This window comes from Hemiscyllium ocellatum, chromosome 16 (genome assembly GCF_020745735.1).
Source record: "Hemiscyllium ocellatum isolate sHemOce1 chromosome 16, sHemOce1.pat.X.cur, whole genome shotgun sequence".
Classification (NCBI taxonomy): Eukaryota; Metazoa; Chordata; class Chondrichthyes; order Orectolobiformes; family Hemiscylliidae; genus Hemiscyllium; species Hemiscyllium ocellatum.
The window spans coordinates 69,143,436-69,161,169 of NC_083416.1; the positions used below are offsets into that span (position 1 = coordinate 69,143,436).

General features: G+C 40.1%; 1 protein-coding gene across 2 annotated transcripts in view; it reads left to right on the top strand.

Annotated features, from left to right (window-relative positions):
• The window catches only part of fat2 (FAT atypical cadherin 2), a 161,524-nt gene that overhangs the window by 47,125 nt on the left and 96,665 nt on the right, over positions 1–17,734 (top strand). For both annotated transcript variants that reach the window (XM_060837352.1, XM_060837353.1), the window contains exons 2-3: positions 10,416–13,677; positions 15,995–16,309. In XM_060837352.1, coding sequence (XP_060693335.1) covers positions 10,446–13,677; positions 15,995–16,309 — 3,547 coding nt within the window. In that variant the 5' untranslated portion in view covers positions 10,416–10,445. The remainder of the gene's footprint in view (positions 1–10,415; positions 13,678–15,994; positions 16,310–17,734) is intronic.

Genomic DNA, 17,734 nt, shown 5'->3' on the forward strand with positions numbered 1-17,734 from the left:
CTGTGCTTTTGTTTAAAGCCTGACCTATCTACTGCATGCAGGTGAAAAAGAAAAAAAATGAGTTTGTTTAGTGCTTAATATTTGTCTTTGTAAAGTGTACTTACTTTATAATATCGGAAGCATAGCAACCCAGTGGCACACAGCAAGTTCGCATAAACTGTAATGGTTCATTATAACTAGATAATTTTTATTTTCGCTACGTTGATTAAGAGATTGATATAGATTGGTCGGTTCAGCAGGGATAACTTCACTGCTGTTCTTCAGATTGGTGCCATATGGTTTTTCACACCCACCTAAGTGAGCAGATAGGACCTGTGTTTAAGATCTCCTTTGAGCTCAAAATTCCCTCAGTACTGCAGTATTTATTTTTGTTCCAGAACCCTGTGACTCAAGGCCTAGAGTGCACTCAACACCAGGGTACCATGTATCATGAGCTAAATATTTCCAGATCCATTCAGTGAACCATTCTCTGGGAGTATACTGTAAACAGTTTGAACAAAACATGCAGACCTTTCTCAAAAAGAACAGAACAAAAGAAACGATTATCATTAAAACACCTTAATTTGAATAAATTCTAAGAATCATCAGAAGAGCAGTTTGACCAATTAGCATGATTGGCTTGAGTCATTGTTCATCAGATTGCAACAGGAAGCTACTATTTATCTGGAGATTTTTTTTCAAATGAGACATTCCTTCCAGAGGCATTTGAATCTTAGAGAGGTCTGCATTTAAAGAGTACCTGCAGTCATAAGAAATGAACTGGAAAGTAAGTCAGAGTGGAAAACCTGCAGCAGAAAACTACACAGAGGGTAAGTGGATACACTTAAGAAGTTCTGTGATCAGTTTTCGACTTGTATAAAATGCATTTCATCATGGAACAAAACAGGCAATGTTGCTGGTTATGTTAAAGTATACTTTCACAACATATGAGATTCAAATAAAATAAGATATTCAGGAGTAACTTTCTTTTATCCAGAGATCTGTTTAAAATGTAGAAATTGCTACCACAAGCAGAGGTTGAGACAATTATAGAATCATTTTAAGGAGATCTAGATAAACATGAGGGAAAAAAAGGAATAGACTGATATGTTGCATGACAAGGTGAGATGAAGAGGATCATAAACAATGTCATAGATCAGTTGGGCTGAAAGGATCATTTCTGTGCTTTACATTTTGTAGTTCAATGCAATATGACTAATGTTCAAGGAAATGTACCTAGGAATTTGCTAGTACATATTGGCTTTTTTTTCGACGTCTAATGCCCATTTTGAGAGTGCATGTTTTCACAAGCACTTGCAACCTCTAAGACATAAATGACCATTCTTTATGCACAGCTATGAGTTTCAACAGGATTTATATCTGCAACAGAATCCAAGTTCCATTCTTATCTGACAGCAGTGTAATGTAGGTAGTGGAGCATAGTGTTTAGGAATAGGAATCGCAGTGATTTCTTTGCCTCGAGTTTGGGGGTGGGGTGTGGTAGCATAGTCAATTATGATTGCCTCAGCGACTGCCTTGGACGGAGATGAACTAAAGCACAGATCAGGAATTACTGTAATTGTGAGATGCCCTCCTTTAACATATAGTTGCACCTGACTATCTTGCTAGCATAATAATAAATATTTTTTGTTTTTGCCAAAATAAAACAAAATCTCACATTAACATGAGTGAGAAGTGGAATAACTAGCTTTGAGTCAATTCTGGAGAATATAAATTTGAGCCAGTGGGTTTGTTTTCTTACTGTTTTGGCAGTTGATCATGTATGAAATCATAAAATGGTGAGAGGCTAGAAAGATCATTCAGCTTGCTCATCTGTTCTGATTCTTTCCCCACCTTCTCCCCATACCACGACTCATTCTTCCTTTCCAATTTTCTCTCAATTGCCTCAGTTGAACCTCCTGCACACTACTTCCAGGCAGTGCATCCTAGATCTTAACCAACAGCTGCCTGAGAAATGTTTTTTCCTCATTTTGCCATTACTTCCTTTGCCAATCACCTGAAATCAGTGCCTTCTGGTTCTCAATATTTTCACCAATGGGAATGGTATTTCTTTATCTACTGTGTCCAAATCTCTGATGATTTTGAATTTCTTGATCAAATCACCTCTCAATTGCTCCAGTTTATCCACAGAGTTGAAGTTCATTATCACTTAAACCATTTCTGCAAAGCTTTCCTGCACCTGTGATGCTTTCACATCCTTCCCAAAGTGTGGTGTCCAGAACTGGGGTCAGTGCTGCAGCTGAAAACAAGTGTTTTGTACATAACTGCTTTGTTTTTATACTTTATGCACCTATTGATAAAGTCCAGGACACTGTATGCTTTATTAACTTTGCTGTTGTTTGATATGCTTGCCTTTATTGGTCAGTGCATTGAGTATAGAAATTGGGAGATCATGTTGCAGCTGTGCAGGACGTTGGTTAGGCCACTATTGGAATACTGCGTGCAATTCTGGTCTCCCATCTATAGGAAGGGTGTTGTGAAACTTGAAAGGGTTCAGAAAAGGATTTACAAGGGTGTTGCCAAGGTCGGAGAGTTTGAGCTATAGGGAGAGGCTGAATTGGCTGGTGCTGTTTTCCCTGGAGCATTGGAGGCTGAGGGGAGACCTTATAGAGGTTTATAAAATCATGAGGGGCATGAATGGGATAAATAGACATTTATAGGATAAATTTTCCCTGGGGTGGGGGAGTCCAGAAGTAGAAAGCATAGTTTTAAGGTGGGAGAGGAAAGATGTAAAATGGACCTAAGGGGCAATCTTTTCACACAGAGGGTAGTGCATGTATGAAATGAACTGCCAGAGGAAGTGGAGGCCGGTACAATTGCAACATTTAAAAGGTGTCTGGATGGGTATATGAATAGGAGGGGATATGGGCCAAGATTAATTTAGATATCTGGTTGGCACGTATAAGTTGGGCCAAAGGGTCTACTTCCATACTGTGCATCTCTCCGATCCTACTTGGAACTATATAACACTTCCTTCACTGTCACTGGGTCAAAGCCCTGGAATTCCCCACTTAATAGCACAATTGATATCCATACAGTATACAGCCTGCAAGAGGTTTACAAAGGTCACTCACGATCACCTCCTCAGAGGCAGATAGAGATAAATGCTGGCTCATAGCAATGCCCAGAAAATATGTGCTGTAAATGTATTATGTATTTTTGAACCTATGAGTTAAAACTTATCAGATATCAGGTTTTTTTTGTTATTATTAAGCAAAGTGAACTGGCATTTATCTATTTCAGGGATATCCAATCTTTTCATGTTTGGGGAAGGGATTACATTTCAGATTTTTTCAGGTGCTGGCAGGAAAGTTTCAGACAGGAAAGGCAATAAATAGAGTCAGAGAGATGTACAGCATGGAAGCAGACCCTTCAGCCCAACTTGTCCATGCCGACCAGATATCTGAACTTAATCTAGTCCCATTTGCCAGCATTTGGCCTGTAAATCCTTCCTATTCATTTACCCATCCAGATCCCTTGTAAATGCTGTAACGTACCAGCCTCCACCACTTCCTCTGGCAGCTCATTCCATACACATGCTGCCCTCTATGTGAAAAAGTTTCCCCTTAGGTCCCTTTTATTTCTTTCCCCTCTCACCCTAAACCTATGCCCTCTAGTTCTGGACTCCACCACCCCAGGAAAAGACTTTGTCTATATATTCTATCCATGCCCCTCATGATTTTATAGACGTCTATAAGATCACCCCTCAGCCTCCAACGCACCAGGGACAACAGCTCCAGCTTCTCTCTAAAGCTCAAATCCTCCAACCCTGGCAACATCCTTGTAAATCTTTTCTGAACCCTTTCAAGTTTCACAACATCTTTCCAATAGGAAGGAGACCAGAATTGCACACAATATTCCAAAAGTGGCCTAACCAATGCCCTGTACAGCCACAACATGACCTCCCAACTCCTATACTCAATATTCTGACCAATAAAATAAAGCATACCAAACACTATCTTCATTATCCTATCTGCCTGCAACTCTATTTTCAAGAGACTATGAACCTGCACTCCAAGGTGTCTTTGTTCAGCAATACTCTGCAAGACCATACCATTAAATGTATAAGTCCTGCTCTGATATGCTTTTTCGAAATGCAACAACTCACATTTATCTAAATTAAACTCCATTTGCCACTCCTCAGCCCATTGGCCTATCTGATCAAGATCCCATTGTACTCTGAGGTAATCTTCTTCGCTATCAACTACACCTCCAATTTTGGTGCCATCTACAAAGTTACTAACTACACCACCTATGGTCATATTCAAATCATTTATATAAATGACAAAACAGTAATGGACCCATCAACAATCCTTGTGGCACTCCACTGGTCACAGGCTTCTAGTCTGAAAACCACCACCCTCTGTCTTCTACCTTTGAGCCAGTTCTGTATCCAAATGGCTAGTTCTCCCTGTATTCCATGAGATCTAACCTTGCTAATCAGTCTCCCATGGGGAACCTTGTCAAACGTCTTACTGAAGTCCATATAGATCACATCTACCACTCTGCCCTCATCAATCATCTTTGTTACTTTTTCAAAAAACTCAATCAAGTTTGTGAGACATGATTTCCCATACACAAAGCCATGATGGCTATCCCTAATCAGTCCATGCCTTGCTAAGTACAGAAGAACCTCAATTATCTGAAGGACACAGGCAGGGAGTATCTCATTCAGCTAATTGAATTCTGGAGAATCAATGCCAGATAACATAGTTAACCATGCATCGGGACCTTGCAATATTGTTCGGATCACCCAAAATTCGGTTAATCGAATGCCAGATAATTGAGATTCTTCTGTACATATACATCTGGTCCCTCAGGATTCCTTCCAACAACTTGCCCACCACCGATGTCAGGCTCACTGGTCTGTAGTTCTGTGGCTTTTCCTTACCACATTTCTTAAATAGTGGCACCACGTTAGCCAGCATCCAGTCTTCTGGCACCTCACCTGTAACTATCGATGAGACAAATAGCTTAGCAAGAGGCTCAACAATCACTTCCCTAGCTTCCCACAGAGGTCTGGGGTACACCTGATCAGGTCCTGGGGATTTATCCACTTTTTACGCATTTCAAGACATCCAACACCTCCTCCTCTGTACTGTGGATGTTTTTCAAGATGTCACCATCAATTTCCCCACATTCTATATCTTCCATGCCCTTCCCCACTGAAACACTGACAAATGAATAAGAGATTTATCTTCCTATTAATCAAAACAACAAAAAGAATGTGCACTTCTTATGTGTCACATATGCACAATATGTTCCTTCTGCAAAGGTTAGCAAAAGCAAGCCAATAAAGTTTCCAGTGTATTCTACTCTCCTCCATCCTCACCTCCATAGGCAGGTACTCACTCACTGCAACCTCTCTACCCGACCTCTTTCCCACAGCATCTTCTGTGACTTAAAATCTTCTTCTTCACCTCGGCAGCACACCGAGGTGGTAGTTCAGTCAATCCCCTCAAGAACTTTGCTTGAAAAATTGGAGGGACATAGGAATTCTTAGCAGCAAGAGTAAATTGATGAGTACTTGAAGTCTCCAGTATCAGTCATTCAATAAGATCGTGACTGATATGATTGTGGTCTCAAACGCATTTTCCATTCGGCACCCATAACCCTGACTACATTGTCCATCCAAGGCCTAAATCAGCCTTCAATTAATTCATCAACCCAGCATTCACTGATTCCTGAGAAAGTGAATTTCACAGATTACCAATCCCTCATCACATTAGAGTGGTATATCAAATAGATTGGAACATAATTTTCAGACAATGCTTAATAATATGGCAACTATCCAAGGTCCTGCTCACCAAAAACCCAGGCCCATCCAAACATGAGATTTTTATATGCATTCCTTGAATTCTATATGTACTAAAGACTCAAGTTTACAACAGCATGAGATCCACCAGCCTGTACCCCGTACTTACATTTGCAGAGCTTGAATCATGACATGAACACTTTAACACAAAATGTCGTAAAAATGTTAGATTTCTCTCCTTTCTGAAATACTGTTGGACAGTAGCATTACCATTGATGCTCTTTCCCAGGGAATTCTTTTTTTCTCTGTAACCTGGTATATCTATTTCCTACTATTTTTAAACAACCTTCTGCCAGGTTAGGTTTGGTGGTGAGGTGAAGTCTTCACCTGATGAAGGAACAGCGTTGCAAATGCTTGCGAGTTCAAATAAACTTGTGGACTATAACCAGGTGTCATGTGATTTCTGGCCATGAAATAATGTAACATCTTTCAAAATGAACTGCCAGATTTTTAGATCATGTGCAGTTATGAATTGCTTATTATTCCGCTATTTATTTGAGCCACGAGGGAGTATCTGGTATTTCAGAAGTCTCTATGTACAATACTCCCTCTTAAGGGAGAATACTCCTTATCAGAAAATGCCAGACTCTCCAGAATGAAGTGCAAATGTGAATTCTTAAACACTACATTTTCTCAATGAACTTATCACATAAAGCAGGTGATTTTAACCTGTGTTGCAAATTTCAATTCTCACCTGGTCTCACCTTAAAATTCCTATCGCTGTGCAAAGTTCAGGCCAGTAGCTTAAATATAGAAATTTGAATTTGTTTACTGAAACAGGTACAAGAAACTCTTAATGGTTGAATTAATTAATGATAATTTTTAAATAATTTAATAATTAATGGTGAGTCCAGAGACCGCATCATTACACTATCATCTCTCCATGTGTGAGTGTCACATAATTGTGAAGGACATCACAGTCAAACTGAAAAGTACATTTAGCGACATGAAGAAAAGACTCTCACCTCAAAAGTGCCTCCTCTGGCCTCAAAGTGCTTTATAGCTAATGGATATCTGACATGTAGTTTCTCTCTTTCACCCAGCAGCATTACGACCCGACTGCAATGGACCTTGTTTTAATGAACTTTTGAATGTAGTTTATATTAAAAAAAATCAACCTCTAGGGATACATTACAACACATCTCCCGGACAGGAGAACTCAGACTTTCCAGCCCAGAGGTACAGATGCCACCACTGCATCACAGACTACCTACATCAACTACCTGATGAAGGAGCGGCGCTCCGAAAGCTGGTGCTTCCAATTAAACCTGTTGGACTATAACCTGGTGTTGTGTGATTTTTAACTTTGTAGATCAACACAGATAGACGCTTAAATCTGGAAACTTGGTACTTTTTAATCAACCTTTTCAAAGATATTCTGACATACCTCTGAAGCAAGTGGGACTGAACACAGGTCTTTTGGATCAAAGACAGGGACACTACCACTGCTCCACAACAGTGTTCAAATCTATAATCAAATCAACTTGGTATTTGAGAGACCCCTGGAACCAACTATCCTATTTCAATGCCCTGTCCCAATTTATTAAGGTTTTTCTTCACCTGGGATAATGCAAGCTTTCAATAATGTTTGGATTTGTTGCTGGTAAAAAAAGCAGTAAAGCAAAGCTGATTTTCAGCCCTGAAAATATTGTACAGCCATACAGGCTGTGACTAGAGAAACATAGGTTGGCCATGGATCATAACTGAAGGGGAGCTAGGTTGCAACTAGTACCCAGGCCCTGTAAGGACCAGTGGAACAAGTGATAGATTCCTCCCTGCAACAATCAAAGGAAATTTCATTAATGAGATTTATTGCAATGGTAAATAATTTTTAGGAATTAATGGCCATCCAATTTCATCTTAAATGATTGGCTAACTTTGTCTTAGGTGTCCTGAGTTTTTTAAAGAGCACTTAGAATAAAATTATTGCATTCCACTTCTGTTCAATCATGTTCAGATTAGTTTAAGCACGAGGTGTCAGCCTTGTTAAGCTATGGATTTAAGCTACAACACTGGACTAGGTGTACTTGCATTCCAATCAATGCAAGCAAAATGCGCTAGTCAAAACTAAGCAACGCAAAATGAATGAATCAGATCTAATCTCTGAAGTCCTGTCATATCTAGCCCTGAATTGTGGTGGGGAATTAAACAGGTCAGTGGAGGAGCAAGTTCGACGAATATTCCCATCCTCAATGATAGGGGAGCTCAGTATAACATTGTAAAAGACCAAGCTGAAACATTTGTAATCTTTTTCAGCCTTTAGTGCTGAGTGGATGAACTATTTTGGCCTCCTCCTGAGGTCACTAGCCTCACTGATGCCACCCTTCAGCCAATTTGTTTCACTCCTTGTTAAATCAAGAAATGACTGAATGCACTGTTAACATTTCAGTAATAGCATTGAAGACTTTTAATTCAGAATTAGTCACTCCCTTAATCAAACTGTTCCCATACAGTTGCAGTATTAGTAGCCAACAGATCATGTGGAAAATTGTCCTGGCGTATCCTGTACACAAAAAGTAGAACAATCCAATCCCAATTACTCCCCCATGAATTGACTCTAAATCAACATCAAGGTGATGGAAGGTGTCATCAAAAGTGCTATTAAATGACGTTACTCAAAAATAATGTGCTGACTGATGTTCAATTTGGGTTTTACCAGGGCCGCTGTGTTCCTGACCTCATTACAAGTTTGGTTCAAATGTGGGTAGAAGAGTTGAAATCGAGAAGGGAAGTAAGGCTTAAAACCCTTAACATTAAAACACAGTGTGCATTAAGAAGCTCCAGCAAAACAAGAGTCATTGGAGTAGTGTATAAAACCAGAATTAAATGGTATGCACTCAGACTAACTTATTCACTGCATTTTTCAGAATTTTCTGGTGCCTTGCAGACTGATGACCAAACATCCCATCAGCCTCCTACAGAATTGCAGATCAGGGTCAAACGTTGCAGTTAAACCCCCTAACCTTCATATTAGGAGGCACCTATTTTTCTATTGTAATGTGTCAGCAGATGTCAGGGAGTGCTGACAATGGTTTGAGAGACCATTGGGAGACGGAACAGTGGATTTTGTACTTTAAAACTTTTTAAAATATACTTGCCTCTGTTGGCTTCTCAGGCATGAAACATGCTGGCCCAGTGCTTTGGTTCATTATATTCATGATGCTCAATGTAACTGTTTCTCTAGGTATTGCCACAAGTTCTTTCACAAGTGACCATCATGCAGGGTTCCCCACCTACAGACCAGCAAGCTGCTTATTAAAGAATGCATATTGTGGTGGCAGCTCTCTGATTACATTATAATGTGGGCCTGGGGCAAACCTCCCATCAGAGTCTGCACTGCCACTTCTGGACATCCCTTGTTTGGTTATAACTACTGCCCAACCAAAGAATAGAAAGATTCTGCATTTTTAATATTTTTGAAGATTTTACTTTCCAATTGTAGACTTATTTTATAAAATTGTCATAACACCCTTATCTGCTCAGAAGCTCATCTCTAAGTTAGACTCCATGAAATGTGAGCGCCTAATCCTGCATGGGCACTTGTAGCAACAGAGTTTGGAAGTATCCCTGACTCTCTGCACTCTAAAATATGTAGATTGCAACTGTAAGGAACAGACAGGAAAACCGGAGGCAAACTCGATTCTTAAATGAATTGCTTAAGTACCTTGTTGGTTGGAATGCGAACAGAGATCGTGCATAAAATATTCATGAGTTTGGTTCCAGGGATGAGGAACTTTAGTTATGCAGATAGGTTGGAGAGACTGGGACTGCCCTTCTCAAAGGAAAAAGTTGACAGTAAATTTGATAGAGGTATTCAAAATCATGTCGGGTCTTGATAGAGAAATTGTTCTCACTAATGAAAAAGCTCGAGTATCAGAGGACACATTTAAAGTGACTGGGAAAAGAAGCAATGGGGACAGGAGGGAAAAAAACCTTTTAGGTAATGATCTGTTATGTTGTGCTTGTGTATGGTAAAGACAGTTCCAATCAGCATTCAACACGGAATTGGATTATTATCTGAAAAGGAAGTATGCACAGGACCATGCGCAGAAGACAGGTGAGCTACTTCATGTGAAATGTTCCTTGACAGAGCTGACATGGACGCGATGGGCCAAATGAGCTTCTGTGCACCATTCCACAGGTTGATCTTTGCTAAAGTTATGCTGTCAATTTCCTTGAACTGAAAGGGCATTAACATTGTGATTCCCTGATGCAGATTGCAACTCCACATACACTTGCTGGATTACCTAAGACTGAATAGTGGGAAGTCTTGGTGAAATTAGCACACCAAGGTGTACAGATTCAACTAACCACGATGTGGAGGTGCTAGTGCTGGACTGGGGTGGATAAAGTCAGATATCACACGACACCAGGTTATAGTCCAATAGGTTTACTCCAAATCACAAGCTTATATTTCGAATAAAGTTGTTGGACTATAACCTGGTGTCGTGTGACTTCTAACAGATTCAACTAGTGTTGAAGACATGCTTTGAAATTTAAAATAAGAGTGCAGAGTTTTGTTTGTACATATGCTGGTTTTATATTGTTAAGAGTTTGTGATACCTGTGGGAGCTAATCACTTTCAATGGTCTTCCTGCAGATCAGAAGAAGAAAGCCAATGCGATGAACCATGGCAACCAAATGTTTACCACTTGTAGCACTTTTGGTCATGATTGGCAGTTCAGAAGAGAACCTGGAGAAACCACACACCTCACTTTTCCAATTTACCCACCATGTTTACAATGCAACCATCTATGAAAACTCCTCCCCCAAGACTTATATAGAGAGCAGTGTAAAAATGGGCATTCGGATCACGGAGCTTTCTGAGAACATTAAATACAAAATTGTTTCTGGAGACAATCTGAATGTGTTCAAAGCAGAGGAATACGTGGCAGGTGATTTCTGCTTTTTACGCATAAGGACCAGAAGTTCCAACATGGCGGTTTTGAACAGAGAAATAAAGGATCATTATCTGCTGTTAGTTCAGGCATCTGACAGAACATTCCAATATGATGTGTGGACCAAAGTCATGATTCAGATCCTGGATAAAAATGACTTGCGACCTCTGTTTTCATCCCTGTCATACCGTGTCTCAATAACTGAGGATACTCCATTGAGATCCAGTGTTGCCAGAGTTTCTGCAACAGATGCAGACATCGGAAGCAATGCAGCATTTTATTATGCTTTCAAAAGCAGGACTGACATGTTTGCCATTCATCCCACGAGTGGTGTTGTTATATTGGCAGGAAGCCTGAATTATACCACTCTAAAGCAATATAACTTAGAAATCTGGGCAGTGGACCGCATGATGAAGCTTTCTGGAGGCAATGGAGTTGGCAGTGTGGCAAAACTGACTGTCAGTGTGACACAGGCCAACATAAAAGTGCCAGGAATTCTGTCAGTACGTTTTACCCCTCCTAGAACTGACCATAATGCTACATGTGCCATCATCACAACAGAGGAAGGAGTAGATGTCATTGACATTGTGCATGGTGACTCTGGACACCATTTCACCATTGTACCATTTTACCAAGGCAGTAGGGAGTTCAAACTAATATACATCAGAGAGTCAAACTGGGCTAAAAATTCCCTTGGCTATAACTTATCTCTGCAAGCCAGAGATAAGAGCAACCCAACTAATTATTCACCAATAAAAGTTATTCATGTACCAGCAAAGTGGTCTGAAGCCTTGAAATTTGAACAAGGTCTTTATAAAATTAGATTGCATGAGTATGTACCACCAAATAGTCCTGTGATAATGGTAAAAACTCAACCTAAACTTCCAAATCAGACATATTCTTTGGAGTATAATCGTGTCAGCACAAAATTTAGAATAAATCCTCAAACTGGTCTCATTACCACTGCTGCTGCAATGGATTACTTGGAGCAATCACATTTTGAATTGAAAGTGAAGACCAGTATTGGCCAAGTCTCAACCAATGTTGTTATTGATCTCATCGACAGCAATAATAACGCTCCAGAGTTCAGAGCGTCTTCATACCAAGGGAGTATTGATGAAAATGCTCAAGTTGGAACAAGTATTTTAACAGTCAATGCAACTGACAAAGACCAAGGTGAAAATGGCTATGTGACGTACAGCATTGCTAATATAACTCCTGTACCCTTCAGCATTCATCCATTCACAGGAACCATTGTGACATCCGACAAACTGGACTATGAACTCATGCAGCGAGTATACCATTTGCGAGTTTGGGCTTCTGACTGGGGATCGCCATATCGCTATGAAGTCGAAGTCCCTGTTACAATTTACTTGAAGAATCTGAATGACAATGAACCGCTGTTTGAGAAGAACAATTGCCATGGCAACATTTCAAGGAATCTCACAGTTGGACACCTCATTACCACTGTCTCAGCCATAGATGCAGATGAACTACAAGGGATCAGATACAAAATTTTATCCGGTAATGAACTGGATTTTTTTGATCTCAATCCAATATCTGGTACACTAACTTTAAAGCACCCCTTTTTTTACACTCCTGCCAATCAAATCATGGCTTTCAATCTTAAAATCACAGCCACAGATGGAGAGAACTATGCTTCCACTATAGATGTCAACCTCACCATTACAGATAGTATCAATATGGTCAGTATGCATTGTAAAGACACTGGAGCAATTAAAAAGCTAGCAGAGACCCTTCTGCTTTCTGTTAAACCACATTCTCAACCTCATGAAGAGGACTCATTCTCTTACATCCACATTGTCAATGCCCACTCTCCACAATTTGATAGTCATTTCCCAAACTCCATTGACGTAATCGAGAACATTCCAGTTAACTCAACCATCTTGAATATTCATGCCACTGATCCTGACTCTGGTTTCAATGGCAAATTGGTCTATGTGATTTCGGATGGAAATGAAGATAGCTGCTTTGTTGTAGAGATGGAGACTGGTGAGCTGAAAGTTGTGCTACCCTTAGATCACGAAACAACAAAACTTTACACTTTAAACATTACAATTTATGATCTTGGAAAACCTCAGAAATTCTCTTGGAAGCTGTTAACTGTGCATGTGTTGGATGCAAATGATAACAGACCTGTATTCTTGCAGGATATGTACTCAGCAAAAGTACCTGAAAATGTGGAGATTGGAGCATTAATTGCCCAGGTAAAGGCTAAAGACAATGATCTGGGAGAAAATGCAGAAATAAAGTATTCACTGTTGACTGATACCAAAGCATTTGCAATTGATAAAACTTCAGGTATAGTACACATCACTGGCATATTAGATCGGGAGCAGCAACCAATATATCTTTTGAAAATCGAAGCCCGTGATCAGCCTCAACGAGAGCCCCAACTATTCTCAACTGTTGATCTAACAATAGTGTTAGAAGATGTAAATGATAATCCACCTCAGTTTGTCCCATCTTCCTACAAAGTAGGAATTCCTGAAGACATTCCAATAGGATCCATCATAATGTGGCTTGAGGCCTATGATCCAGATCTAGGAGTGGGAGGTGAGGTATACTATAGCCTAATAACAAACGGAGAAAATGCATTCAGAATTGACAGGCAAGCAGGAGCCATCCGTACTAACAGGCAATTAGATTTTGAAAGTAGAAATTTTTATAAACTAACAGCTCATGCTGTTGATGCTGGAAAGCCCTACTCCCTGAGCTCCACTTGTCACGTGGAAATCGAAGTGACTGATGTCAATGAAAACCTGCATCGGCCACACTTCTCCTCCTTTGTGTTCAAAAGCTCTGTCAGTGAAGGGGTGCCTGTGGGAACCTCAGTGATCACAGTCACTGCTCAGGATGATGATGAAGGGAAGGATGGTGCAATTCGATATTCAATCAAGGGAGGATCCGGTCTTGGAGTCTTCACCATTGATGAAAAGACAGGTAAGACCACAAGCTGAAATTTGGATGCACATTATATTGTTCTGGTTTCACAATAAAATGTGGAGAGTAAGTATTACTGAATGAAAATTTAACCTCGTTAAAGAATTTCATCTAAAATTTAACATCACTGTACAAAAGCAAGTCAGTCCCCCCATGACAAGCCAGAATGAAAGGAGGCCATTTAGCTCATTGAATCCATGCTGGCTGACCACAGAGAAACCTAGAAAGTCTCATTCTCTTGCTTCAGTTCCATCCATTTCCCTTTGAAATAACATCTGTATATGCAACAACTTCCAGGTCATTATTATCACTGCATTCCGGCCCGTGGGAGAATTGCCCTCAAACCATAGGAATAATTGAAGAGCAGAAATAACAATCTTAATAAGTACATTTTATGAGAAAATGCACCATTATCTAGGAATATAAGAAAGCACCATGATTTAGGAAAGTAAGAAATCTGTTGGGTTCCTAATTTAGATATGGATAGAGTTTCATTACTGCCCTTTTTGTGAAGAAATATTTCCGAGAATCTCTCCTGGGAGTCCTAACTCTGACTTTAATGTTATGTTCCTTTCTTTCCTGTCAGAAACGTTTCACACAATCTAGCCTAACAATTCCTTTCAAAACATTATAAAATATTCATCAAATCACTTCTTACAGAGAATAAAATCCTAATTTATGTTATATATCCTTATAATTTTATTCTGAGACTTGGGTAACAATCTAGTGCATTTCTTCGAAGGTGAACATGTATTTCCTTCTGACTTCTCAGAATTGTGATGTCCTCTAGTTATAAAAGTCAATGGTCCATTAGCTTTTTTGACAATATATTTTGTACTTGATTACTACATTCTAGTCATCTGCATGCATAAGAGTCATTGTGCTGTAGAGCATGGAAACAGACCCTTCAGTCCAACTCATCCCTGCCAACCAGATATTCGAAATTAATCGAGTCCCATTTGGCCCATATCCCTCTAAACCCGTCCTATTCATATGCCAATCCAGGTGCCTTTTAAGTGTTGTAATTGTACTAGCTTCCAACACTTCTTCTGGCAGCCCATTCCATACACGCACCACCCTCTGCGTGAAGAAGTTGCCAAAAAGTTAACTCCTAAATCTCTTTGGGCTCTTATGGCTAAATTCTTTTCACCATTTAAATCATTCTGGGGTCCTTTTCTTTGGTGAAGAATACATTACCACAATCTTACCTGCCTTGTCCATCTGACTGTCTTTGTTTTTCCACTCACTTCATCCATCAACATCTGTAATCATATATGCATCTTTAGACTTGTTATCAAAAATTGGGAAATATAACTCTTTGCTCTATTATTTAGATTAGATTTGATCCCCTACAGTGTGGAACAGGCCCTTCGGCCCAACCAGTCCACACCAACCCACTGAACAGTAACCCACCCAGACCCATTTCCCTCTGACTAATGCACCAAACACTATGAACAATTTAGTATGGCCAATTCACCTGTCCTGCACATCTTTGTGACTGTGGGAAGAAACCAAAGCACCCAGAGGAAACCCATACAGACATTGAGAGAATGTGCAAACTCCACATAACAATCACCCAAGGTTGGAATTGAACCTGGGACCCTGGTGTTGTGAGCTACCGTGCCACCCCACAGTGCTGTGTTTAAATGAACACTAAAGATAGTGATAGCCTCGGCATAGGATCTTACAGGATTTCGCTAGTTGTTTTATTCCAATTTGAGTGTACTGTTGTCACTACTCTTGATCTTCAACAATCTTGTAAATACACTGATAATTTTCCTTCAATTCAATAAAACGACATTTCTTTGACAAGGTGACGCAAAACTGGTACTGGCACAAATCTGGAAGAATCTCTGCCAATTCTGTCCCGAGCTGACTTACATAGGCATTCTCTGCAAAACTGAAACCAATTGCTTGTTGGACTTATCAGAGTAGAAATACACTGTTACTGAAAGGGGTATCCTTTCATATGTGTCGACTCTGTAATGCTTGTCCATCCACTGCCTTCTTCCATAATAACCAGGGTAGTGAATTTCAGGTAGCACTGTTGTTTTGTTTTCTTTCTTTAGTGACAAGGGTCATACAGTTTAGTCTCTGGAGCAATATAAAGAGGGTGACAAGATCAGTTAAACCAATGTTGAAACCTAAACTCCATGGAAGCCTTACCAAGCTAGATATTTAAAAATGATTGGATATTTGGCTTGTATATTACATAAAACCTGAGTTGAATCTTTAGGTAATAGAAGTTTGTACAAGTGTTAAGTCATAAGATAAAAAGGGAAATCAGCCATTAGATATAATTCTCTTTCGATTACAGGAACTATACAGACAGTGGAGCTCCTTGATCGTGAAAGATGTCCCCACTATTGGCTAACGGTTCTTGCAACAGATTTAGGTGCCACTCCCTTGGTAACTTCAACTGAAGTCTTCATCAAAATTTTAGATGTTAACGACAATCCTCCTCAGACCACAGCACCTGTTTACTATGCCTCAATTATTGAAAACTCCCCGAAAGATGTGTCTGTTCTTCGTATTGACGCTGATGATCCTGATTCCAGTTCACGGGATCTGCTGACCTACAGGATCACTAGTGAAAGCCCAAGAGGATACTTTGCTATTGATCCAAACACTGGTATGTTAACACTTTCTGACATAATCACTTTTTAATGCTCAATATTTCATGTGTGTTTTGTTTGCCTATTTAGTTCCTGTCATCTTCCTGTCATGTTATTTAAAGTGTATAATCTCTTCATGAATTCCTCATTTCCATGACTCACAAGGCACAGGAGCTTCGAGCATGTTCAAAGTTTTCATAAACAACAGGTTTTGAAACAAAGTATGAAGATGCATAAGAATAAAGGAATTAGTGGCAGGAATAGAATATTAATGCCTTGTACCTGCTCCACCATACAAGTAGATCGCAGTTGGTTTTCTATCTCAAACTCATGATTCCATGTTATCTTTATGTACCACGATGAGCCTAATACTTAGGTAATCTATTAACTCAGTTTTGAATATTCTTATTTACTGAGCCCCAGTCGACATCTGGGTTAGAGAAAATCATCGGACCATAAGACTGAGGGAGCAGAAATTAGGCCATTCGGCCCATTCAGTCTGCTCTGCCATTCAATCATGGCCGATAAATTTCTCATCCCCATTCTCCCCGTATCTCTTGATCCCCTTTATACTCAAGAACTTACCTATCTTAGTCTTAAATATAATCAATAACCTGGTCTCCAAAGCCTTGTGTGTCAATGAATTCCATAGATTCACCACTCTCTGGCTGAAGAAGTTTCTCCTTATCTCCGTTCTAAAGGGTCTTCCCTTTACTCTAAGGCTATGCCTTCGGGTTGTAGTCTCTCTTACCAATGGAAACATCTTCCCAACATTCACTCTGTCAAAGCCAATCAGTATTATGTATGTCACGCTTGAATTCCAAACATTTATCACCCTCTTTTTAGATTAGATTACCGATGGTATGGGAACAGGCCCTTCAGAGCTGAAAATGTGTTGCTGGAAAAGCGCAGCAGGTCAGGCAGCATCCAAGGAACAGGAAATTTGACGTTTCGGGCATAAGCCCTCACTTTTTCCTCGAGCAGGCCCTTCAGCCCAACAAGTCCACACCAACCCTCCAAAGACTAACCGATTCCCTATATTTACCCCTGATTAATGTATCTAATACTATGGGCAATTCACCTAACCTGCACATCTTTTGGATTTTGGGAGGAAACCGGAGCACCCAGAGGAAACCCACGTAGACACGGGGAGAATGTCTGATGCCTGAGGTGAGAATTGAACCCGGGTCCCTGGTGCTGTGAGGCAGCAGTGCTAACCACTGAGCCACCTTGCTGCCCATCTGATGGACAATTCCTCCTAATGCCCTGGTACTAGATTGCCAGTCTGAGGAAACATCCTTGCTGCATCTATTCTGCTGAGTCCTGTAAGAATTTTCTATGCTTCAATGAAATCACCTCTCATTCTTCTAAACCCTGAAGTATATCCTCAATCTGTCCTCATAGGGTTTAGTCTGGTGAACCTTCATTGCACTCCCTTTATA